The following is a 25,159-nucleotide window of genomic DNA, read 5'->3' as shown; positions in this document are numbered from 1 at the left end:
CCAGCAGCTCCAGGCGTTCACCCTCCCCGGCTCCCCAGCTCTGCAGAAGAGGGTTTCCCTCCCCCTACAGTTCCCACACAAGTCTCAGGGCTGACCCTCATTGGTCCTGGCTGGGGTCACATGGCCATTCCGGACCAATCCCTGGGGCTGGGGGAACAGAATGCACTGACTGGCCAGGCCCCGTCAGGTGATCTCTAGGCAGCCCAGCCAAACCACCGGGTTGACAGCGGGGGAGTGGGGCTGTTTTCACAGGACTGGGAAGCGTGGCGGGGCCAAAGCAGAGAGGTGGCCTGTCAGCTGGGGGTTTGTACTCCTGTGGATTCTCTAGTTACTGGGGTGGCTGGATCATCCTGCGTGGAGTCAAGCGGGATTGGGCGGCATACAGAGGGGTAATGAGGTCGTGATGGTGGGTGACATCACCCAGACTTGGGAGAGCAGGTGAGTGTCACAGGTGGGGGCCGGGAATGAGCCTGTGGAAAGGGAGAGGGGTGGACGGTGCAGATGGTGGTGTGGGTCAGCCCAGAGCAGGAGGGGCAGAAGGGAAGGATGGGGAGGTAGATATGAAGGGTGGTAAGTGTATGGGGGGGTAGGGCTACAAGCTGTAGGGTGGGAAGCCTTGGGGTTTGCTGAGATTGGGGTGTGGCCCAGAGGCTGGGGAGCTTTTGTAGGGTGGCTGCCGTCTAATCCCACCTTTGCTGAGAGGCCTCGTTTTCCAAGAGGGGAAGGGACTGGCTCAGGGTCTCATGGCAAATAAGGCAGGATTTGAATCCGGATCTCTCTAAATCAGAGGCCGTATGGTTTCCCTACCTGCAGGGTTTCAGGATGTCAGGCCGCTGCAGGATGTAACTGGTACATTCTTCTCCCCTTTCCATACCCAGCTGGAAAGCCCCCTTGGTCACCCTGACCCTCCCCTGCCCCCCCCCCCCCCCCCCCCCCCACCGGCCAAGGGACTCCTGTCTCCATTGCCATTTCCTCATTTCTTCTTTTCTTGCCTCTGGCATGGCTGATTCTTTGTAGCTATTCCTCAGGAAGGAAAGGCCTGTGCTGCTATCAGGCCAGATCGGAGTCCGCTGCTGGCAATGGCTCTTCTGTGTGCTGACCCAGAGCCGGGTCTGGTTCTGTCATGCGGTGGGGTGGGTCAGGCCAGTAGCTCCGGCTGGCTGCACTGCTGTATCCTGACATGCTCGGGGAACCAGCGGCTGCCCCAGCAATGAAGGACATTTGGGACACATTCATTAGGCACCTACTGTGCTCATCTGGGTGGATTCTGGGCAGAGTGAGATGAGCCAGCCTCGGTCTCAGGCTGCCAGGTAACTGGGGGTTGTGGAGGGAATGCCAGACATGGTTTCAGGACACCTGGTTTAAATCCAGACCCTGCTGCTTCCCAGCCGTGTGACTTTGGGCAAGTTGTTTTAGTTCCATGAACTTCCAGTTACTTCTTCTATGAAATAGGGATAACATCACCACCCTCACGGAGTTGTGAATTCTGAAGGAGATCATCTTCGTGCATTACCAGAAGAAAGTTTGGCATGTAAATAGTGTTCCATAAATAGCTGCTAATTCATCCAGAAGCTGGTGGAAGTGTGGTAGGGCCCAGAGCCATTTCCATGGCCTCTGGATGGAGGGGCAGACACCAAGGAGAATGGCCGCTGATGGCCGCTAAGCAGGCTGGGAGCAGTTAGGAGCCTCTACCTGTGTGTCCCCACCTCTCCTCCCAGTGCCTCTTCCTCTTTTCCTGAGCCTACTCTCCCTCTCTCCTCTTGGGACCTCTGCTCCCAAGTCTGACAATCTCTCCACTCTCCCCCACTCACAGGTATGCGGATCCTGGTGAACCTCCTCCTGGACACACTGCCCATGCTGGGGAACGTCCTCCTCCTCTGCTTCTTTGTCTTCTTCATCTTCGGCATCATCGGCGTCCAGCTCTGGGCAGGCCTGCTGCGTAACCGCTGCTTCCTGGAGGAGAACTTCACCATGTGAGTGTAGGCTCTGCCACCCAGGGGGCTGCCAGCCAGCTTCCCCTGGGGTGGCAGTGGTGCTGGATGTTTTAGGGCTGGGTTTCCCTGTCAAACACCTGGTCCCAGTCCTTATTCCCACTGTGCAGAGAAGTCAAGCAATGTGCACAGGTGAGTTGGTGGTGGGTCTCCCGTGAATGGCTGGACACGAAGAGGAGCACAGAAGGCCACTGAGGGTCTCAAAATGGGTATCACAGAGTCTCAGTCTAACATAGGCCCTTAGATGCTAATTCAGCTCCCAGTGACTCTTACTTAATATACAGTTTTAACTTACTGGTAATTGGGAATGGGGCCAGCAGAGTGGAAGCAGCCAACTAGGAGGTCCCACGGGAGGGGAATGGACACTTAGGACCCAAGCAGACATGATGCCAACAGGGGAAAAGAAGACAGAAAACCTCAAAAGCAGACACAGAACCTGGCCCCATTACAGCACAGTCATTCCTCTTGGTGACTGAGTCATCAAGAAAAGGTCAGTGCTCAGTCGGCCCATTTGCGTGGATGAGCGGGAGGGCGGGCTACTCCTCAGGGAGGCGATTGGCAGAGCCGTCTAAACAGAAGTCAAGCTTTGGCTCTTGGAGGAGTTGGGTGGAGTCGTCTGAGAGATTTGACAACTGTGGAATCTCCACTGTCTTTGAGTGCGCGGACCTGCACAGATGCGTTGGGACAGGAGCATACTACCATTTTACCATGCGTTAGCACGCTCCTGCCCTGGGCCAGGCCCGGGGAGACAGAAATAGGGGAGTGTGTTCATTCAGCCTCTCACTCGACAAAAGCCCTCAAGTGGCTGCTCTTGCCAAACCCATGCTTAGTGCTGAGGACACAACAGAAGATGGAGTTCCTGCCCCTGGGGAACTGGTCACAGATGCCTCCACGGAGTGGCTCCTGTGGACTGAGGACAACTGCAGGAGGCATGGGGATGCTGCAGGGGTTGGGCTGAGCTTTCTCCCCACTGGCCTGTCACTTAGGGAGATGAAGCTAAACCAGAGAGCTGGGGTGAGGATGGGGGAGGGGCCTGGCTCACCTGCCTGTTGCTGCGGGGACCCGTGGGGTACCTGGGTAGACCAGAGAAGGGGCAACATTGTGGGAAGGACCCTGTGGTGGTGGTGGTGGGGTCTACCCTTGGGTCAATCACTTGGAAGAGGTGGGCCGTGAGGCAGCAGGAGATGGGGGGGGCACCTGCTTCTCCTGGTCTAGTCTTAGCGGATGGAGATGCGCAGGTGTGAACTCTCAGCTTTGAGGGTTCAGGACCCATCCAGAATCCTCTGTCCCTCATAGATCTTTCCCTAGGTTGTTCCGTGGCCACCCCCTTCTTATTATCCCACTGCAGCTCTGTGTTACCACCCCCTCACCCCCTCCCACTGCCCCCCCCCCCAGACACTCTTGCGTCATCCTGCTTGATTTCCTCTTGGCACCATCTCTGTCTGAAAGTACCTCACTTGGGAGTCTATTTAGTTCATTTTACTTGGTCGTTGATTGTCTCTAGACTGGTTTATTTATTTGGTTAGCAGTGACGAAGGGCTCGGGGGTAACAGGTGTGATTGAAATAATCCTGCAATCTGGCCCCATGTGGAGGCCCGGTGACAGAGGCTCGAGCAGAGTATTGAGCTCCAGGGCAAGCGTGTCCTCTGTCAAGCGTCTTGTCCCTTCTTCCCAATTCTGTCTAAGCATTCATGTGCACGCACACGACCGTTCACATCCCAGACAGGTTTTAAAGATGCGAATTGCTCTGACAGTGTGGCTTGAGGGTGTTTTCACACCAGTGTTTCTTGTTCCACGGATAAACGGCAGTTCCTCTAGCGGGCCCCTGCGGATGGGCCTCACATGGTTTCCAAGGTTCTGTTTTTGCATCATGCACGTGTGTGATCCGTGTAGACACACATGATCGATGGGTAGACTCGTAACTGCTAGTCAAAGTGTATGTATATTTTTATCCCTTTTTTGGTTAAGATAACAAATTGCGCTCAGTAGCGGGCACAAGTGTTAAGTGTATGGCTTAATGAAGTTTTAGGTGGACTTAATGAAGTCTACGGCAGTGTTAGGCTACCCAGAGAAACTTATGGGGCCCAGGGAGGCTCCCCTCTGCGCCTGACCAGTTCCTATCCCCCACACCCCAAAGTAGCCACCATCCTGACCTCTATTTGTGTTGCCTGTTTTTGAGATTTCTTACACTGGAATCCTACAGGAAGCTATCTTTTGTGTCAGCTTTTTTGGCTCAGTGTAATGTGTCTTTGAGATTCACCCACATTCTTGCGGGTGGCAGTAGTTTTTTTGTTTTTCATTGCTGTGGGTAGATATTGAGCAAATATACAAGTACTTATTTTTTTCATTCCACTGTTGATTTGTTTCTGTTTTTTTTTTTTTTAATTCTTTTTGGCTTTTATGACTCATGCATATTCTTGAACATGTCTTTGGTGGCTAGAGCCGTCCTTTCTTTTGGGTGAATACCCAGGAATGGAACTGTGAAGGGGGCAAGTGTGTTCAGCTTTAGGAGATTTTGTCGAATGGTTTTCCAAAATGGTTGCATTAAATGTCTACTCGCAAAGTCTGAGGGTTCCAGGGGCCTGGCATCCTTATCAACGTTTGGTGTTGTCAGTCCTTTTAATTTTAACTATTCCAGTGAGAGGGCTGTGGTATCTTATTGTGGTTTTAATTTGTACTGCCCCGATGTCAAGTGATAATTAGCACTTTTCACATTCATATGGTCCATCCGTGCATCATCTTATGAAGTGTCTATTACAGTCTTTTGCCATTTTTAGATTGGGTTGTCCTTTAATTATACATTTGTAGTGGTTCTTTGTATTCTAGATTTCTTCCCTTTGGTTGGAGATATATATATATATATGTATATGTAATTGCAGATGTTTTATATATATAAATTATGTATTTGCATCCTTTGGTGGAGATATATATACATATATATCTCAAATATTTTATTCCAGCCTGTTCCATTTTTACTCTCTTAATGGTGCTATTTGATGAACAGAAGCTCTTAGTTATAATGAAGTTCAAATTACCAATCATTTTTTAGTATTGCTTTTTGTGTCCAGTTTAATCTTTTCTTAACCCAAGGCAATGAAAATATCCTCCAATGTTTTCTTTTAGAAGCTTTCCCAGTTTATCTTTCACATTTAGTCTTGTATTCCATCTCAAATAATTTTTAGTATGGTATGTGGTTGGGTTGAGATTCCCTTCCTATAGGTGAATTCCATTGTCCCATCACCATTGATTGAGAAGTCCATCCTTTCTCTGTGGAGCTGCAGTGGTGTCTTTGTGGCCGTCAGGTGGCCATTGTATTTGGGTTGGTTGTGTACATGTTAATTGATGATGGATGTTGCCAAATTCCCTTGTTAAAAAGGTCGTATCAATATACACTCCTGCCAACAGCATGTGTGCGTGTCTGCTTGCACTCATTCTTTTCCGCACTCAGTACTATATCACCCTGAAACATTTCCATTTGGATGGGTGTAAAATGACCTTGATATTATTTTTGTTTGTATTTTCCTGTTGTTAGTTAATTGAGTATCTCTTCCTATATATGGTTATATCGGCCTCTTTTTTCTTTTTTTAAAGATTTTATTTATTTATTTATGAGAGACACACACACAGAGAGAGAGACAGAGACAGAGACATAGACAGAAGAGAAGCAGGCTCTATGCAGGGGAGCCTGATGTGGGACTCGGTCCGGGGACTCCAGGATCACTTGCTGAGCCGCAGGCAGATGCTTAACCACTGAGCCACCTAGGCATCCTGGCCTCTTTTTTTTCAAGTACATTGGCCATTTTTATTTCTTTCGTGAATTTCTTTTCTTTATTATGTTCTTTTTCCCCCTGTGGTTATTTTTATTTTTCTTACTGAGTTACAGGTGATCTTAATATGCTGTAGGTGGTTATTGTTTATTTCTTTTTTTTAAAGTTTATTTATTTATTTTTTAGTAACTTCTACACCCAACGTGGGGCTTGAACTCACAATCCCGTAATTGAGAATCACATGCTCTTCTGATTAAGCCAGCCAGGTGCCCCTCTTTTATTTGTGTTATATGTTGCCAGTACTCATCCCAGGGGAGTGGCAATCCCTGGCCCGGTTTTGTAAATAAAGTTTTATCGGAACACAGCCATGCCCACTTGGTTACCTGTTTTCTATGATTATCTCACATTACAATGATGCAGATGAGCAACTGGCACAGAGACTATATGGTCTGCAAAAAATATTTTCTATCTGGCCCTTTACAGAGAAAGCTTGCCTACCTCTGCTTTCTATCAGTTCTTTTTTTTTTTAAATTTTATTTATTTATTCATGAGAGACACACACACAGGCAGAGACATAGGCAGAGAGAGAAGCAGGCTCCATGCAGGGAGCCTGATGTGGGACTCGATCCCAGGTCTCCAGGATCATGCCCTGGGCCAAAGGCAGGTGCTCAACCACTGAGCCACCCAGGCATCCCTATCAGTTTGTTCTTATCTTTGTACTTAGTATGCTCTCTTTTATCTCATAGAGATTTCACATTTGGGGTGCTTGGATGGCTTAGTTGGTTAAGTGTCTGACACTTGATTTTGGCTCAGATTATAATCTCAGGATTGTGAGATTGAGCCCCATGTCGGATTCCACGCTGGGCATGGAGCCTGCTTCAGATTCTCTCTCTCTCTCCCTCTGCCCTCCACCCCACCCTCTAAACAAGAAAAAGAAAAAAAATTTACATTTGTTTATAGTCAATCTTGACATTTTCCTTTGTAGAATTTGGATTTGGTGTATTTTACCCAGAACGCCTTATACATCTTGAGTTAACAAAAATATTCTCTGTTCTCTTATAATATTTTTATTGTAATGTTTGTTGCATTTATGATTTTTAATCCACCAGAAGTTTATTATTTTAAATTCTGTAATATATTTTACTTAACCTAATATATCCGAAAGATTATTATTATTTTTTCTTTTTTTAAGGATTTATTTATTTATTTTAGAGAGAGAGAGAGTGAGAGAGAGCACGCACAAGTGGGAGGGGCAGAGGGAGAGGGAGAGAGAATCACAAGCAGACTCTGTGCTGAGTGCAGAGTCTGACATGGGGCTTGATTTCATAACCCCGAGATCATGAACTGAGCCAAAACCAAGAGTCAAACACTTAATGGACTGTGCCACCCAAGTGCCCCCAAAGATTATTTTCAATGAGCAATCAATATCAATTGATAATCAATATTATCAATTGAATAGTTATAACCAATATTACAACTAATGAGGTAACTTACATTCTATTTTTCTTTTGATACCAACTCTTCAAGAAGTTTATTTTTGTATAGAGTGTGAGGTAGGGATCTAGCTTTATTATTTTCCAAACAGATAGCTATTATCTCAATGCCATTTATTGTGTAGTTCTTCCATTCTCTATGGATCTGAAAAGGTTTTTTTTTTTAATATTTTATTTATTTATGACAGATACAGAGAGAGAGAGAGAGAGAGTCAGAGACACAGGCAGAGGGAGAAGCAGGCTCCATGCACCGGGAGCCCGATGTGGGATTCGATCCCGGGTCTCCAGGATCATGCCCTGGGCCAAAGGCAGGCGCCAAACCGCTGCGCCACCCAGGGATCCCAGGTTTTTTTATAATAGACTATGTTCCATTTTACGAATGGGTTTGCCTTCTGTGCCCTGTGGTGTTCCACGAATCTTTCTGCTCCTGTTGCAATATCGCACTCTAGTAATAATTGTAGATGTATTTTACTCTCTTGTAGGGTTGGACTCCACTCATCTTTCTCCTTTTAAAAAATTGTCTTGACTGTTCTCCCATCCAGATAAATCCTAGAACCATCTGGCCAGGTTCCACAGACAGAAACACGTTGGGATTTTGATTGGATTGCATTGAATCATTCTTTAACCCCACAGGATGGGTAGGGCAGTGATTGTCATCTCTGTTTTGCAGATGAGGAAATTGAGGTCTGGAGAGAGGAAGTGAACAGTCCCAGGTCACCTAGATGGGAAGGGGTGGGGCAGGCAGAGGATCAACTCCTCATCTGTTGGATCAGTAAAATTCAGTGTTTGTTGATTAAACATGTACTCTGGGTTGACCAAGCAGTGTGTGGGAACCAGGGAGGCTGAGACCCCCCCATCCCTTGCCCTAGCAGAGCTTCAGCCTCCCAGGGAAGTTGGGTGCATATTCCCCAGGAGCCATATAGGGACCAAGGACTAGCCCTTAGGGAAGGCCCCTCAGAGGAGGGACCCTGGAACTGACCACAGTGAGTTGGTCAGCGGGAGATTTTTCGACCGCGGGGAAGGGTGTCCCCAGTGGGGGGACAACACAGACAAAGGCCCAAAGGCAATGACAGGACCTGTGGGACAGATTTGCCACACTGCATCGCCTCCCCCCCTCTGCTCCTCCTGGTGATAACCTCTCCCCTTCTCTTTGACCCACTGTCATCACCTGTGGACAGACAAGGGGATGTAGCCCTGCCCCCCTACTACCAGCCAGAGGAGGACGATGAGATGCCTTTCATCTGCTCCCTTTCGGGGGACAATGGCATCATGGGCTGCCACGAGATCCCCCCACTCAAGGAGCAGGGCCGCGAGTGCTGCCTGTCCAAGGATGATGTCTACGACTTCGGGGCAGGGCGCCAGGACCTCAATGCCAGCGGGCTGTGTGTCAACTGGAACCGCTACTACAACGTGTGCCGCACAGGCAGTGCCAACCCCCACAAGGGTGCCATCAACTTTGACAATATCGGTTACGCCTGGATCGTCATCTTCCAGGTGAGGCCACTCAGGCTTGGCGCAAGCGTGCGTGCCGGGGCCTGGGAGACCAGAGCTGGCTGGGTGAGGGGTGGAGTGAACAGCTTCTTCTGGCAGCTAGGGCTTTGTGCTAGGTGTTCCGCTGAAATCTGCCCAACTTGCCGGCACAGTGGGCGTTATCATGCCCCTGTGACAGGCAGAGCGCCTGAGGTTTGAAAGAAAGGAGGCAAGCTATTTGAGGATCACATGCTATTTAATGAAGAATCAGGATTTTAATCCAGGTCTGGGGGACCCCAAAGCTTGTGCTCTGTGGAATCTCAGGTTGCCTGGGGGCATATGGATCCCAGCAGGGAGGTCTGTTTATAGAGGAGAGAGCCCAGCCTCAGGCCTGGTCGGGGCCAGGGGCTTTCCTGGTGGCGGTGACCACTTGAGCAAAGGCCTGGGTGTAGGGAAGCCCCGGGGGTGTGCAGAGAGCACCAAGGAGCTGTTTGTTTGGGCAGGGTCTCTCGGATCGTGTTTTTGATCAGTCAGTAAGAAACATTTTATTCAGTGCCCATATTTATATACACTCACAAAGCACTGTTAACTTTACTGGGTGCAAAGGGCTTCATTGCCTTGCATGACCCCAGTGCTCTGCAGAGGACAGGGATGGGGTACATTGAGGGAACCAGGGCTGTGGGACCTACTGCTCGATGTCTCTGCACCTCAGTTTTTCACCTCTAATGCTGGGTAATAACAGCTTTCTCTTACCATGAGTGGCTGAGGAGAAGAAACTGGATGATGCGAGCGGAGCTGTCAGCCCAGTGTGGAATGAGGGCTAGAGGCCACCTTCCTGCTGCCCTCGGAAGGAAGGATGGGGCTGGGGCGGAGAGTGGTGGCTGAGAAGCCCCAAGGAGATGGGAAGGCCTTACCCCTGTGGCTCTGTGCTCTCTGCCCTGTGGGGCAGTGAGATCGTAGAATTCAGAGCTGCAAGGCGTGATGTGATGTGGTCACAGCCCAGCGGCTGCGTTCTGAGACCCTTGCCCCCCCCCGCCCCCCAGGGTGGGTGGGCTGCCCAGGGGCTCCTGCTCCAGAAGCATGCAAGAGGGTGGTGCTGGGGAGAGCCTGCCACTGGTTGTGCCTAAGGCTGCTCTGCCTAGCACCTGCCTTGGTGTGGGAGACTGGTGGGCGGGGACTCTGGAGCAGGAAGGGCGGGCTGAAGTCTGGGTCCCTACCTTCCTGGCTGTGTGACGGTGGGCAAGTACTCTAACCTCTCTGAACTTCAGTGTCCTCACCTGTGTGCTGAGGGTGAGGCTGGCCCGCCCATGGAGCCTTGCGGAGTAGGAGAGAGAATGCGGGTAAAGCAGCCTGGCACACGGCAGGGCCTCTGGCTGGGGCTGCACCTGCTGCCTGCCCTGCCTCAGGGTCCTGCCTTCCCTGTCTCAGACTCACTCCTCCTCTGCTCTGTTGCGGCTGCAGGTGATTACTCTGGAAGGCTGGGTGGAGATCATGTACTATGTGATGGATGCTCACTCCTTCTACAACTTCATCTATTTTATCCTGCTTATCATAGTAAGTGTCAGGGAAACTGGGGCTTTCTGGGCAAGCTCAAGGACCCAGGGACCAGGGAGAGGGTCGGGGGGGGCTCCTCAAGGAACCCCGCAGAGCCAGGAGAGCTGAGTGGGAGGGAGCAGGGTGGAGCAGTTTTTTTAGATTTTATTTTTATGTAATCTTGACACCCAGGGCGGGGCTTAAACTCACAACCCGGAAATCAGGAGTCTAGTGCTCCACTGAGCCAGCCAGGCTCCCCAGGAGGGGCAATTTTTAAATGCCTCCGAGCAGCGGGTGATTGAAGGGACTCGTCAGGGCAGCGGTGGGAAGCATCCATCACTTTCTATTGCTTTCATTTCTCATTTCTGGGCATTTAAGTCCATCTCATCACTCCCGCTTGGGTTTCTCTGCCTCGTGGTCTCTGGGAATACGTTCTCCTGACCGCAGCCAGGTGCAGTCCCCAGGATGGAGGCTTCTCTAGGGCCCCAGCTTGCTCCTCTTTTCCGGGAGTGGGAAGAGGAGATGCTCTGAGGCAGAAGTGGGGGGCTGCTTCCCCACGGGGCTCCCTGAAATTCTCGGAGGGATTCGCACCTCTCAGGCAGCTCTGCCTTGTGGGGGTGGCTTGGGGGTGCAGGCAGGGTTCATCTGCCTCACGGAGCAGGGCCCTTCCCCTGCCTAGGCAGCCCTTCCTGCCATCCCCCACAGTCTGCCCAGAGCGAGCTCATCCACCTTGTCATGCCTGACTGCAGCTTCAGCCACAGCACAATCCCCCAAATGTCAAGGTGATTCACTCCTGGGACAGTCAGTGCTGTCTGGCTCCCTACTGCTGTGAGGCTGGGTTCTCTGGTGCCTCGGTGGTAGGAGAGGGCATGCTTGGCTCTCTGGGGCAGCACCCCGTTCCGAGCTGGTGGGACCTTGGCCTGGGGGGTTCAGGACAGGCTGGCAGGTGGTGACCTGGGACATACTCACTGTTAGCTTTGCTCTGATGGCCTTCCTGGGGAAGCTGGGGCCTTGGGCCCCTGAGGAGACACCCAGATGAAAGGAGAGGAGGTCCAGGCTTTGTTCAGCATTGCCATTCACCCACTGGTTTGTTCAGCTCCCCAGCACAGCCAGGAAAGCCTGCGCTGCATCGGGCCCTGAGCCAAGCGTGGGGAACTGAGCAGTGAGGTGGGCCCGCCTCTGCTCTCCAGGAGTCAGCTGGCAGTGACCCGACAGCACCTTAGGAGCTGTGACAGAGGCTGAGGGAGCCCAAAGGAATTCTCTGATCTAGCCAGGAGGAGGGATGTGGGAGTGGGAGGCTTCCTGGAGGAGGTGATACCAGAATTGAGCTTTTAAAGGGCTCAGGGCGGGCAGCTGCGGGGAGGGCCTTCTGGGCAGGGGCCACTTGCAGAGACCTTGAAATGGACAGAATTCTGAGACAGTGGGCCTCAAATCACTGGGGTTGCTAGAGGAGCCTCGAACTTCAGAGCAGGGCTGGAGAATGTGATCTGCTCCTCCTGATAGAGTTGAGATGGGAATGTGGGGTTGGTAACTCCTAGGGTGACCCAACGCAGGCCCCTTAGCCCCCCGGATCCACAATAAAGTGGGGAATAGTGATGGCACCAAGGCTGATGGGCTCTCAGGAGGATTTGACGAGACAGCCTAAGGCCTGCATGGCCCCTGGCACATAGGAAGTGCTCAATAAATGTGCCCTGCTACTGTTACTGCCGCTGTTATTGGGTCCTAGGTGGCCCCATCACAAGAGAAAGGGCACTGACAGGGGCTGAGGATGCTGAGTTTTTCCAGGCGCTGGAAAGGGTTCAGAGAGCAGAGCCTGAGTGATCATGCTGTCATTTTGCCCTCACAGCCCTGGCCCTGCAGGGCCACCTGCCTATTCTGTTCCTCAGGTGAGGCCCCTGAGCCCCAGTGAGGTGAGAGTCCTCAGCCCCCAGACTCAGGTCTCCAGTACCTCCCCTCCCCTGCACCCCTATAGGAAGAGCTTTAAGCTTGTCTTGCTTGAGCCTTCAGCTTTACAAGGAAATGGAGTTCCAGAAGGGCTGGGGGAGCTGCTGCCTGGGCTCTGGGGTAGCAGCCGTGGAGGAGGCAGGCTGAGTGGAAGCCTGACAGGGGTGAGCGCCCAGAGGGAAGGGTCTGTGACCTCTCCTTCCTGGTGACCCCTCACACAGGCCTGCGTGGAGCAGGGCCCCAGGAGATGCTTGGGGTAAGACATGACCAAGAGAGCCAAGGAGGGGCATCTTCTTACCTGGGGATTTTTCCAGAGTCTTCCAGCCAGGAATTGCCCTCTGCCTGATAACTGCAGAAGCCTAGCTCTCTATTTGTGGCATGGGGGACGGGGCAGGGTTGGGGGGATTGGGGTGTGTGTGAATCCATGTCTGGGGCCTGGAGGAGGATGAAAAGCCACTCCCCTTGCTGGGAGGGCCTGCTGATCCCATTCAAAGGCTTGGCAAATGCCAGGAGAGGGGTCTGCCCTCTGGAAAGCAGGGCAGGAAGGGCTCTGCTCCCTGTGGTGGCCACTGGAACTGGGCCCCGAGTCCTGAGGTGGCAGGATTCCCAGTACTCACTGGGTAGCCTCTCCCACCTCCTCCCTCCAAGCACGGATACAGCCACACAAGGAAACACTTTCTGAAGAAAGCTTCTGTTGTGTCTGGATGCCCAACTGGATGCCCAAAGCCAAGCCAGAGAGAGGGCAGGGCTTGGGTGGAACTCAGGGCCTGGATGGCCTGAGCGGGGCTGAGCCTTCCTCCCCAGCCTCTGCACTGGTGAGGCCCTGGCCTGAGGGCCCAGGGGGAGAAGGCTTGGAAGCAGGTGCCGGTGGGGCCCGGGGAGCTGCCTGGGCCCCCGCCGTCCTGGGGCCCCGGCCTCCTGCCGGAGCAGGGCCTCAGCAATCTTTTCCTGTCCCTATCTGTGCCCCGTGCCTCTCCGTCTCTCTGGGCCCTCCACCCTCCACTCCTCTCTCTCCCTGCCTCCTCGTGCCCTCCGCTCCTGTACTCTCTGAGCCTGTGTCACTCCCTCTCCGTGTTTCTCCTGTTGTCTCTCTGCGTTCCTGGCTGTCTGCCTCCTGACTCTGTCCCGTCCCTCTTTGGTGTCTCGGATCTGTCCCTGCTTCTCCTCTGGTCTTCCTTTCTGCCTCTGTGTCCCTCTGCTTCTTGCCCCACCTCTGTCCCTCCGGCTCCATCTCTGTACCCCCCTCCCCCACCATTTCTCTTTCTCCTTCTCGTTTCGCTCCCCCCACCAATCTGTCCCCTCTGTTCCTGTCCCTGTCCTCTCCTCCCGTTGGTCACAGGTGGGCTCCTTCTTCATGATCAACCTGTGCCTCGTTGTCATAGCGACCCAGTTCTCGGAGACCAAGCAGCGGGAGCACCGGCTGATGCTGGAGCAGCGGCAGCGCTACCTGTCCTCCAGCACGGTGGCCAGCTACGCGGAGCCCGGCGACTGTTACGAGGAGATCTTCCAGTACATCTGCCACATCCTGCGCAAGGCCAGGCGCCGCGCCCTGGGTCTCTACCAGGCCCTGCAGAGCCGCCGACAGGCCTCGGCCCCGGGGGCACCCACCTCCACCAAACCCGGGCCCCACACCAAGGAGCCCAGGCACTACAGTAAGTGGCCGCAACCCCTCCAGGGTGCCCCCCTCCGGCCTCGTGCGTGCCTGTCTCCTCCTTGTGGGCAGAGCCGTCCAGCAGGTGGGAACCCAGGTCTTCCCTCAGGGGCTCTAGTCACTGCCCTGGTTCCTTCCCTACTTTCCTGACCAACTGCCAGTGAGTGTCTGGCCTGGACTGGCCTCCGGCTGGGGGGACTCGACACCCCGGCCCCTACAGGAATTCCCTTCCCATCCCAGCGTGTGGTCTTGTGCACTCAGGCTCCACCCTGGGATTCACACTTGAGAGAAGTAAACGCATGTCCATCCCGTCTGGTATAATCCTAAAACGTCCCCCCACTCAGCCTGCCTGCCCCACCACCCACGTGGGCTCCTGCTGCCACCACATGCTTGCCAGCACATCAGAGCAGTGACCAACCACCGGCCACCTGGAATAAAGGGGCTGCGGCCCCCACTCTGCGAAGACATGATGTATCAGGGACACCTGTGCCATTTTGTGATCTTCTGTCTCCAGACACTCAGGCTCAGAAAGGGCTCTCTGTTCATTTTCTCATCTGTTCTAGGAAACAGTCCCGAGAAGGGGGCATGATCTCTTCGTAACATGATCCCGTTTTCAAATGGAAAAACTAAGGTCCAGAGAGATGAAGGGAGTCACTTAAGGTCACACAGTGTGTCAGTGACAAAAACAGTATCAGGGACGTCAGAGTTGGGTTTGCTGAGCCGCCTCCAGGGGGAAATGAAGGCTCAGCTCCCACCGGAGAAGCAGCCCTGGGCGATAGGCCCTGCCCCCAGCCACTGGGGCTGCAGGCAGCGGGGACTGTACCGCGGACAGCTGGGCCCCTCGGTGGGTCTCAGGCTCCTGCCCTGCGAAGTTGAGGCTGAGGCTCACGTGCAGTGGGAGTCAGCCACCCCCAGGCCCTGCTCCGGCAGCTCTCGAGTCCTGGGAATCTGAGATTCTTGGGAGGCGAGCCGGGGAACTGGTGCTCGGAGCTGCCGCCTACCCATCCTTGGGCGCCAGCCGTCCAGGCGTGGTCTTGGAGGAGGCTCCAGGTGGCCCGTGGGCTGGCCCAGCACGTGGACGGGGGAGCCGGGGTCTGGGCAAGGCTGGCTTGCAGCGTTCCTGGATGACGCAGGGCGGAGCTGCCTGCTGCTGCCCCCCACCCTGTCCAGGGAACCTGTGTGGAGGGAAGCCCAGGGGGCCATCTGGAGGGAGAACTTACCCCCCCCTCCCGCCCTGGGGACTGCATGCCTTCCTTCTTCCCTGGGAAACACATTTTAGGGAGCCCAACCCCATGAATGGGTCTGAGCTGGGCTTTGCTGAGATGGGACTGACCCCTGGGCTTCTGGCTGCCTCACCCCGGCTCAGCTCCAGGGGATGAATGAGTCCAAGGGCCTTCTCCTAGGCATTGGGAGATAATTGGAGGCAAGTCTGGAAAGGAATGTTAGGCATTACATATTTTTCTTTCCCTTTAATGTTTTTATTATTATAATTTTCTTGGCTCACACAAGCAAAACACGTTTATTCTAGTAAAATAAAGGCAAACATAAAGAAGAAACCAAACCACCCAGAAAGAATCTTCCTGACACCTCTTCGAAATGGTTCACAGATCACAGAACTCTGGTCCAAGACTGGCCCAAGCTTCTCAAACTCTCCCTGGGGCAGCAAAGGGGATGAAAGCTTCTGCCCCCCACTCCCTGCTGTCCCTCCTGTCAGCTCCCCCAGGAGCCAGCCCCAAATCTCAGCTTGTGAGGAGGGCACTCTCAGGGGGCTTCTAGAGCAAGGGTTTGCCCCTGCCCAGGGCTCTGGCCTCCCTCCCTCCCTGGGACACAAGGCCCACATACAGGTGGGAGAATTGGAGATGGAGAGGCCACCTTGGCTCCTTCTGGGGGAGACCATCCTCCCTACCAGCCTGGCTCTTTGAGAGGCTCTTCCTCCGCCATTGTCATCAGCAGGATCGTGGGAGGGCTGGGCCTTGGGCCAGGAAGTGATGGAGCAAGGGCAGATGACAGGCACGTGTGCCCCAGGCATGGCTCCAGGCACCCCGCATGCATCCACAGTAGATCCCTCCCCACAGCCCTGCGGGGAGGTGCTCCCAGTCCTGACTTTACACAGGGGCAGACAGAGCCCAGAGCCGTAAAGCCAATCCCCTGGGAACCACAGGCCACTGGGCCTCCTGGTGGGGCTGGCGAATCCCAGGCAGAGCCCGAGCCTAGGAGCCTGAAGCTCACACGGGGCTGGGTCTCAGGGTGAGGTGGGCAGGGACTGCCACCTCTGAGACCCCCGAGCCTGTGTAACCGGGGGCGTCACCCCTGCCTTGTGTTTGCTTTGCAGAGCTGTGCCCTCAACACAGTCCCCTGGACCCGACGCCCCACACGCTGGTGCAGCCCATCTCTGCCATGCTGGCCTCTGACCCTGCCAGCTGCCCCCGCTGCCAGCATGAGGAGAGTCGGCGGCCCTCAGGCCCGGGCAGCACTGACTCGGGCCAGGAGGGCTCGGGCTCTGGTGGCTCAGGTGGCGGCTCGGAGGAGGCCGATGGGGACGGGGCCCAGAGCAGCGAGGACGGGGCCTCCTCTGGGCTGGGGAAGGAGGACGAGGAGGAGAAGGCGGACGGGGCCACCCGGCTGTGTGGGGATGTGTGGCGGGAGACTCGAGCCAAGCTTCGAGGCATCGTGGACAGCAAATACTTCAACCGGGGCATCATGATGGCCATCCTGGTCAACACCGTCAGCATGGGCATCGAGCACCACGAGCAGGCCAGTGGGGGCCGGGCACGGGTGTGGAGGGGGAGGGCTGGGTGCCCAGGCCCAAGCTGGCCCATGCAGCCTGGGCTGTTGAACACTCAGTGTGTCCGTCTCCCACCTACTGGGGACTAGGTCCCATTCATCCCTGGGCCCAGCCCAGGGGAGCGAGGAGCTCTGCGGTCTGCCCGTGGGTGAGCCAGTGGGCCAGGGAAGCCACACTAATCCTGGGGCTGCGGGGGTGCAGGTCCCACTCCTTTCTCCTGAGCAGCTCAGCCTGGACACAGGCACCCACAGCTCCTCCCTGTCAATCCCTGCCAGACCTCATTTCCAGTTGTCACTTGTCCCTTCTCCCCCAGACAGCCGGAGTGATCTTTCCCAAGGTGGGGCTCTCCCCTGCCCCAGCCTGCCCCAGCTCCCCATTGCCCTTGGCACAAAGTGCAGAGCTTTCTTCTGACAGCCAAGGCTTCTCTGTGGGCAGTGCCTTCAGTGGTGTGTCCTCATGTCCCCGAGGCCCTCCACACAGCACCGAGGCACTGAGAGTGGCCTCAGGGTTGCCCTGCAAAGACTGTCCCCTGTCTGCCTCCTCTGCCAACCCTGTAGTTTCTTCTGTCCTCAGCGCTGGGCATGTAGATGCAGAGTGGGTGTTGGCTGAGTTGAATGGTGTGTCCCAGGCCCCCTGGGCCATCCATAGAGGTACTGCTAGGGCTTTGGGGGTGAGAGGAGTTCAGAGACAGAGTCCCAAGGGGATAGACACGTGGGTGAGGTGGCAGCACAGGGAGGGTGCTACTTATAGGGACACAGGATGGAGGGCCACGGGGGGTTAGCACACACATCCCTAGTACACAGGTCATAGCCTGGGCTGCCAGCCTACATGACAAGTCCAGTCCTGGCTCTAATTGAAGCAACACTGTTTTCTGGGTCCCCCAGCCCCTTGACCTGTACCCCAGCCCTGTGAGGGCACCCCATTTGGCCCCTAGTAACCCTGAAGCCTAGGGAGGGTGTCCCACAGCCAGTGAGGGGTCAGATCTGCACCCACATCTCTCTGTGGCAAGACTGACCCCCCTGTAGGGTTTAGAACGTGGCCCCCCCTTTGCATCCCTGCCGCTGTCTCTCGGCACCCGTCCCTGCGCCCTGCGGTGGGCCACACTCTCATTTCCCTCTTCATTAGCTTGCCAAGCGCTGGCTCCATTCAATTTACTTAAATGCAGCCCCTGGGGCTGCGGCGACACTCTGTTCGGAGCTGCTGGTTTGCCAGCCATTCTGGCTTAATTAAAAAGGTCTCTGGGGAGGCCTGGGGGGGAGGGCTCTCTGCAGGGTAAAGCTGGGGAGACAGGCAGCCCAGGACCCCCTTGCCCAGGGTTCAGACTTCGGGCCTTTCCTAGCCATGCCAGTGGTCCTGGAGGGGGGCCCATAGGGGAAGCAGGTGATGTTGGGGTGCTGGCTCTGATTTCTGAGTGGGTGGCACCAAGGGGGCTTGTCACAGTGCTGCTGCAGTAGAGACTGGGCACCGTTCCTGCCAGGGCTTGTGGGAACCAGCTGGCGAGAGCCAATTTTCTAACACTCAGGAGTTTCGAAAGCCTGTTTTTAAACAGTTGGTAGCTTGAAATTGGCTGTGGTGGGAGTATTTACACCATGGAAATTGGCGTACGCTGCAGATCAGGACTATTTTTCGGAGGCCTGTTTGTCGGGGTTCTCGGGGTCCCAGCCTCTCCCCCTGCCCTGCAGCCTGGCCTCCACTCCACACGCCTCTACCGCTCCTGCATGGGCTCCTTCCCTGGTTCTGCGATGGGCGTGCAGGGGGCCTTGGCCTCCCTCAGCCAGCACCTCCATCTGTGAAAGGGGCACCCACACCCTGGGACCCCCAGACCCTTGTCACAGAGTGGCTGGGTGGGTTAATTAGGAAGCCTGGAACATAGTGGGTGCTCACTAGTTTGCAACTCTATGAATCTTCTGTTTGAGCCTCACATCACCACCCTAGGACTGAGTTTACCCTCTGCTGTCTGGAGCCTCGAAAAATTAATTAATTAAAGAAAAAGTGAGGAGGAGGGAAAATTTTTAAAAATGTTCTTTTTAAAGCAGCCCCGAGTGGCAGCCATTGTTCTGTAGAGCTCCGTGCAGGGCCTGCTGTGGGCCTGCTGGCATGTTTGCGCCACTCCCCTCGGCTCCCAGACGTGGCTTGGCGGGGAAAGGATCCACCCCCGGGTTTATTCTGAGCAGCCCTGTCTGAGGTGGTGCCTGCAGAGGGAGGTGGCCCAGGGAGAGTGGGGGAAGAACAGGAGAGGAAGATGGGTGAACATGCACAGCCCCTTTTCTGCAGGGGTGGTGACCATAGAGGGGAGGCATTGTAGGGGCCTGGCAGGGAGCCTGGCATGGCCCTGGGGGTTAGATGGTGCTGAAGTCTGCTCCTCTGAGTAGCCCCAGGGAGGAGGGGAGGCCCAGGATGGTCTGTGACTGAGGCTATGCGACAAGCAGGTGGGTGGGGTTGGCTTGGGGAGGGTACAGATTCCTTCATCATCACCTGCTGTCATGTGTTAGCACAGTTCTTTCCCTTGTGATCCCTATGGCAGCCCAATGGGGCAGGCAAGGCGAGTGTCTTAAAGCCACTGAGCAGGTGGGGAGACTGAGGCTTGCTCCAGTGACACGGTGAGCAATTGTCCGAGCAGGGCTCCAGGATGCTGAGGTGGAGGTTCCACAAAGCCGACAGGAGGCAGTGGAGAGGCCTGGGTGGGGAGGCATTGCTCCATTGCAGCCTTTCCATCTCTTTACACTCCCCTGTCTGGGCGCACAACTCCTCCCAAGCTGGGCAAGGCTGCTCTCAGCCCCAGCCTGTCCTGGAAATGGAGGATGGTCACCGGGTAGGATGACAAGAAACAGAGTTGGGCTGAATGGGCAGCAGGGCAGGGCTGCAGGTAGCCTCCTAGGGCAGGCTGGGGCATGTCCACAGGCCCCTGCTCCCAGGGGACTGCATTCAAGGCCTCCAGATCAGTGATTGGCTCAAAGCAACTTTATTTTCCCTTCTGCAGCCAGTCTGGGATGACTCTGGGAAGAGGAGGACGGACTAGTGTAGTGCCCAACATTCCAGCTCTGGGGGGCTTAGCGGGGAGAGCCAACATGGGCTGCAGTCCCAGAAGGCTTCCCAGAGGCAGTGGCACTGGAGATGGATCCTGAAGGGTGACTAGGAGTTCCTCAGTGAGACAGAGGAGGGACAGGTACAGTGCCCAGGAGCAATCCCCCAAAGGAATGAGCCCTCAGGGAGGATGTGCACAGAGGGCAGAAGGTAGCCCAGGAGGCTGGGGGTGCTGTCCTTCCACAAAGTGTCTTAAGGCAGGCTTTGTCCTCAAGGCAGCAGGGGGCCACAGAACGCTTGCAAGCAGGGCAGAGACAGGTCTGGATTGACCTGGAGCCTCAAGCTGAAGCTGTCAGGGGAGTGGAACAGGCCAGAGGGAGTATTCTTCTGATTCAGATTGAGATCTGATTCCACCACTGCCGGGCCTTGGCCTTGGGCGGTCATTTCCCTCTGAGCCTCAGTGTCCACATCTATAAAATGGGGATGCCATAGGGTGACGTTTGAGGTCTAAATAAGATAATTCATGGAAAGTGCTTGGCACTGACTGATGCAGGGGAGACACTTAACACCAGCTGCCTTCATTGCCATGGGGTAGTCCCAGGCTCCAGAGCTTCCCGCCCACAGCTGGGGACCCCTGCCCGGTGGGAACCTCATATCCCTGCAGAAATGGCCAGAGGCTGTGCAGCCTGGTGCCACCATGCCTGGCGGGCCAGGAGGAGCGGGCCTCTGTCTCCCTCCACTTGGGCCTCCGGATGGCAGCCCCTCCCTACCCGCCCTCCACCCTCCTGCCTCTAGTGGTTTTCTGCCCCTTGTCACCCCCTCTTCCACTGGGTGGGTCTCTGCAGCCTCTGCCTGGTGGTCTGTCTGCCTGCTGCCTCTCACGTTCCTGGCTCCCTCATGCACTCCCACAAGGTCATGATCTTGGTCCTTCCTTACATTTTCACATGTTTATCTTCCTCTGTCTCATCTCTCCACACCCCACCTTTGCCTCTCATTCCCCGCGCCCATATTTGTCTGTCTGTCTGTCCATCTCCCTCATGGCCTCCCTGTGCATCTTCACATACCCTCCCACCTCAGTCTCACGGTACAGAATAGTCCATGTTCTCCTGTCTCCCGCTCGCTGTCTCTCTCTCCCAGAAAATTGCTTGCAGGAGTGATGGATGGTCCATTAGAGAAAGATTAACAGGTGTGCGCTCGACTAGAGAAACAGCTGCTGGGAGTGGGGGGGCACCGGGGGCCAGCGGGTGACCTTTCCAGAGAGTGGTGGCTCCGCATCAGTTGCGGGCGGGAGCGTTGTGTGGCCCAGAGCGGGTGATCGTCATTAAGGACTGTCAGCGGCCACGTTTTCCATCTCTGCTGTCATCATTTTGGCGGGCTGGGAAATTGGTGGCTCCGAGCTGCATCTGGGCCCTGCCTCAGCCGGGGATGCAGGGCCCTGGCCGCTCCCCACCAAGGGCCCCTCTCAGGGTCCCACTCCTCTTTCGGCCCATTTTGTGAGTCAAATGTGATTACGATGGAAATGGGGCCTCCTCCTTTTATCTGGGCTTGAGAGGAGCTGGCAGTTTTATTAGGTTTCCCAGGCACTGGTCGGAAGTGGGCGGTTGGATTATTATTATGTTCCGCCCTCTTTTCCTTTTAACCCAAATGGAATCACACTCAGGCCCCTGCGGTGCCCTGTCACCTGGTGGAGGGGCTGGGCTGGGGTGGGGGCGAGGGTGCCGATGGCTGGCATCTCTCCCCCCTCTCCACTCTTGCTCTGGCTGGTCCCTCTGCCTAGACACCTTCTCTTCTCCTCCCTGTCGCTGGGCTCCCCCTCTCAGCTTTGAGGTCTCTGCTGAGATGTCACTTCCTCCAGGCAGCTGCTCCTGACTGAAGGATCGCTGTTCCTTAAAGCACCCTCAACTTTTCTCTGTGTTTAGCACGAAGTGACTGTTGGTCAGCTTGGGTGTTGGGCTTTGCCAGCAGAGCCCGCGCTTCCTGGGGACAGGGGCAATGTCCTGATGCTTTCACCACCGGCTGCCCTGGGTACACACGCCCAGCCCGTGGTGGACACTCCGCAGGCCGTGGAGTGTGTGAACCGTGGGAACGGAGGGAGGTGCGGGTGGATGAGTTCTGGTGGGCTTTCCATGTGTCGCTGCAGAGCAGTTAGGGGTCTGATTCTGTGGCTCTGTGGCATCCTGGCCGGGTGGCTCAGAGCAAGGCAGCTCACTTCTCTGAGCCTCAGGGTCCTTATATGTGAAACAGAGACTCCAGCAGCAGCCTCGCAGATGGTGGGAGGTGTCGGCAATTGTGGGGTGTCGAGCTCAGCACGGGCATGTGGTCAGGCCTTCCCTTCTCCGTGACTCGGGTGGGAGCAACCTGGCTCGGTGGTGGGCAGAAACCAGACACCTCACAGTCCCCGAGGGCTCACGGAGGAGAGGGGCTGGAGCCCTCCCTGTATGGTGCTCAGTGGAGAGGTCCGGAATGAATATCATCTTATTGCACCTCCTTGTTTTATGAATGAAGACACTGCTGTGGGTAAGGGGTGGCCCTGGAACCCTGTCTCCTAGTCATGGCCCATAATGTGGCCTGTTTTATATACCAGTGTCGCTCAGATGGTTCCATTTATAGAGGTGTCACCTGCTGGCTAAAAACCAGGAGGTAATCAGTTCTGGGGTCAGAGCGTGGCTGTCTGGCCAGAGGTACCAGTCTCTGTCTGACCAGCTGGTGACTTTAACCCTTGACTGCTCTGGGCTCTAGTGTCTTCTACTGAGAAGTGTGTGAAGGAAGTCCCATTGATCACAGTGATCTCCAGCCACCCACAGTCCTGAGACAACCATTGCTGGGGAATGGGAGCGTGGGGAGGGCTCAGTAGGGGGGTCTGCATAGCCAGGGGTTAAGGGGAGAAGCCTTGGGCCAGGCTGCCTGAGTGCAGATCCTGGCTCTGCCCCTTCCCTGCTCCACAGCCGAAGGCAGGGAGCTGGCCTTCCCTGAACCTGCTTCCTCATCTGCAAAATGGGCTCTTGTGTGGGATTAAGGGACATGATGCTTGTAAAGTTCAGAGAACAGGTCCTGCATGTGGTAAGTGCAGGGGAAAACAGGAGGTTTCCCGCAACGACTAGCCTGTTTTCTTGCCTTGCTCTGCATCTAGCCATCTGACCGTAAGTCAGCTTCTCACACTGTATCCTGATCTGTAAAGTGGGTGTCACGATAGCTCCCTCAGTGCGCAGTACCAGCATCATTTCCAACTGTGTGGAAGGTCAGCCTGGTGGGTCCCACCAGCTCAGTGGACAGCAGAGATGCAGCAGAGCTGTATGGTTCTCGTGGGCTGTTGTGTTCCAGCAAGGACTCTGACTGCCAGGTCACGCAGCCAGGGTGACAGAGCCAGGCCTCCCTGCCTCCCTGGGGGGCCTGGAGCCCATGGGCATCCAAAGAGGATCCACGGATGTGCTCTGGTCTGACAGGGTCCCTGTCCCCTGTCCCAATGCCTCCATAGCCCGAGGAGCTGACCAACATCCTGGAGATCTGCAACGTGGTCTTCACCAGCATGTTTGCCCTAGAGATGCTCCTGAAGCTGGCTGCCTTCGGACTCTTTGACTACCTGCGCAACCCTTACAACATTTTTGACAGCATCATCGTTATCATCAGGTGCTGCCTCTGCCCCCAGCAGGCTGCGGGCCCAGAAACTGAGTGGGGCAGGAGGGGAATCTAATGCACTGACCCCGGCAGTAAACAATGTGTGTAAGAGCACAAAGGAATTCAATTATATCCAAACACAGTTACCAAATATTTAAAAATTTGTCATTTGGTACTATACTGGCTTCTAGATTAATGCATTAAATAGCAAGATGTAACAGCAGGTCTTGTGACTACCATCACTCCAAAGAAAGGATGGGTATAAATAATATTTGGAAATATGTACATCGACGGTTATAGAAACACATTCGCAATTTTGACTGGTCAAAAAGTCATAGGGACTGCTAATTCTCTGTGGCTTGTTTGCGTTCCTAACCAAAAAAAATTTAAATCTCAAAAAGAGGTCAGTGGGTAGACCCTCCTGAATTTAAGCCATAGACTTCTTGTGTGTGGGGGTGCCCGTGGACTCACAGCATGCCCTGCAGCAGCAATGCCCCGTGAAACATGTTATTCATGGGATGAATGAATGAATGAAGCCCTCCGTCTCTCCATCGTCCCTGACCCCCCTTTGCTCCTCTCCTCCCCGCCCTCTGCTGAACCCTCCTGCCTCTCTCCTCCCTGCCCCCACTTGCCCCCTCCCAGCATCTGGGAGATCGTGGGGCAGGCGGACGGCGGCCTGTCGGTGCTGCGGACCTTCCGGCTGCTGCGGGTGCTGAAGCTGGTGCGCTTCATGCCCGCGCTGCGGCGCCAGCTGGTGGTGCTCATGAAGACCATGGACAACGTGGCCACCTTCTGCATGCTGCTCATGCTCTTCATTTTCATCTTCAGGTGAGCCCTGCTCACCCTGGGGACCACATGTGTGAGGGGGCCTGGGGGCGCATGGCTGGTCCAGCTTCCCCAGGCAACACCCTGGATGTGGGTGTGAATCCCCGATGGCTCCGGGCGAGTACTGCCCTCTGAGCCTCAGGGTTCGTTTCTGTAAAATGGAACCAGGTTGGCCCCTGCCACCTTCCTGGGTGGTTCTGAGGATGAAACAAAGCAGGCAGGCCCCTTGAGCCACCTCCATTCCTCCCTCAGCATCCTTGGGATGCACATCTTTGGCTGCAAATTCAGCCTCCGTACGGACACAGGAGACACTGTCCCCGACAGGAAGAACTTTGACTCCCTGCTGTGGGCCATCGTCACAGTGTTCCAGGTGAGCGACAGCACATGTTCATGTGTGTCAGGAGAAGGGGTTTCTCCCAGGACTGCTGCTTGGATTGCCTTTCAGAGGTGGCCCCTTGGGGAATCCAGAGAAGAGGGATGGCCTGCCAGGGAGGGAGGCCCCTCCACTCCAGCCTCCAGCAGTCAGGTCCGGGTACAGGGTCAGGCTGGCATTGCACTTGCTCTGGGAGCTGGAGTGACCGCATGGTGCCCATCCCTGCCCCTCCACTCCCACCCCAAGACTTGGGCACCTTGGGATTCTCCTCTGAGACTATTTATTCACATATAACCTAGACTTGGTTGAATGAGTGTGCACGCCAAGGGCTGTCACACGGTGCGGGGGGCGGGGGGCAGAAGGAGGAAGGGTGGGCTCGAGGAAGGGTGGGGGCGAGGGGAGGGACAAGCAGAAAGTGTGTGGAGAGGTTGGGGCTGAGGGAACAGCCAGGAAGGAGCACCCAACGGTGCAGAGAGAGTCAGAGCAGGAGTGTGGGTTGTGCCCGGGCCGGGACCAGCAGGCAGAGCCATGTGTGTGAGCGAGGGGCGGAGGCTGTGCCAGGTGGGTCAGTGTAGTACAAGGTCCCTGGGTGTCCCCAAACATGTAAGGAGATGCTATAGGTGTGCATGGGCCGCAGCATGCCTGTAGCTCTGCCACTCAGTGGATTCCATCTGCCCTTGGGCCAGAT

The 25,159-nt window shown here is 55.2% G+C and overlaps 1 protein-coding gene across 1 annotated transcript in view; it reads left to right on the top strand.

Moving 5' to 3' along the window:
- The window catches only part of CACNA1I (calcium voltage-gated channel subunit alpha1 I), a 117,903-nt gene that overhangs the window by 62,422 nt on the left and 30,322 nt on the right, over positions 1-25,159 (top strand). Inside the window, exons 6-13 of the mRNA XM_077915840.1 lie at positions 1,814-1,973; positions 8,430-8,745; positions 10,183-10,275; positions 13,538-13,850; positions 16,182-16,603; positions 23,134-23,285; positions 23,916-24,101; positions 24,351-24,468. Of these exons, the coding sequence (XP_077771966.1) occupies positions 1,814-1,973; positions 8,430-8,745; positions 10,183-10,275; positions 13,538-13,850; positions 16,182-16,603; positions 23,134-23,285; positions 23,916-24,101; positions 24,351-24,468 (1,760 nt within the window). The remainder of the gene's footprint in view (positions 1-1,813; positions 1,974-8,429; positions 8,746-10,182; positions 10,276-13,537; positions 13,851-16,181; positions 16,604-23,133; positions 23,286-23,915; positions 24,102-24,350; positions 24,469-25,159) is intronic.

The sequence above is a fragment of the Canis aureus genome, chromosome 11, assembly GCF_053574225.1.
Source record: "Canis aureus isolate CA01 chromosome 11, VMU_Caureus_v.1.0, whole genome shotgun sequence".
NCBI lineage: Eukaryota > Metazoa > Chordata > Mammalia > Carnivora > Canidae > Canis > Canis aureus.
This window is presented reverse-complemented; position numbering and strand designations above follow the sequence as displayed.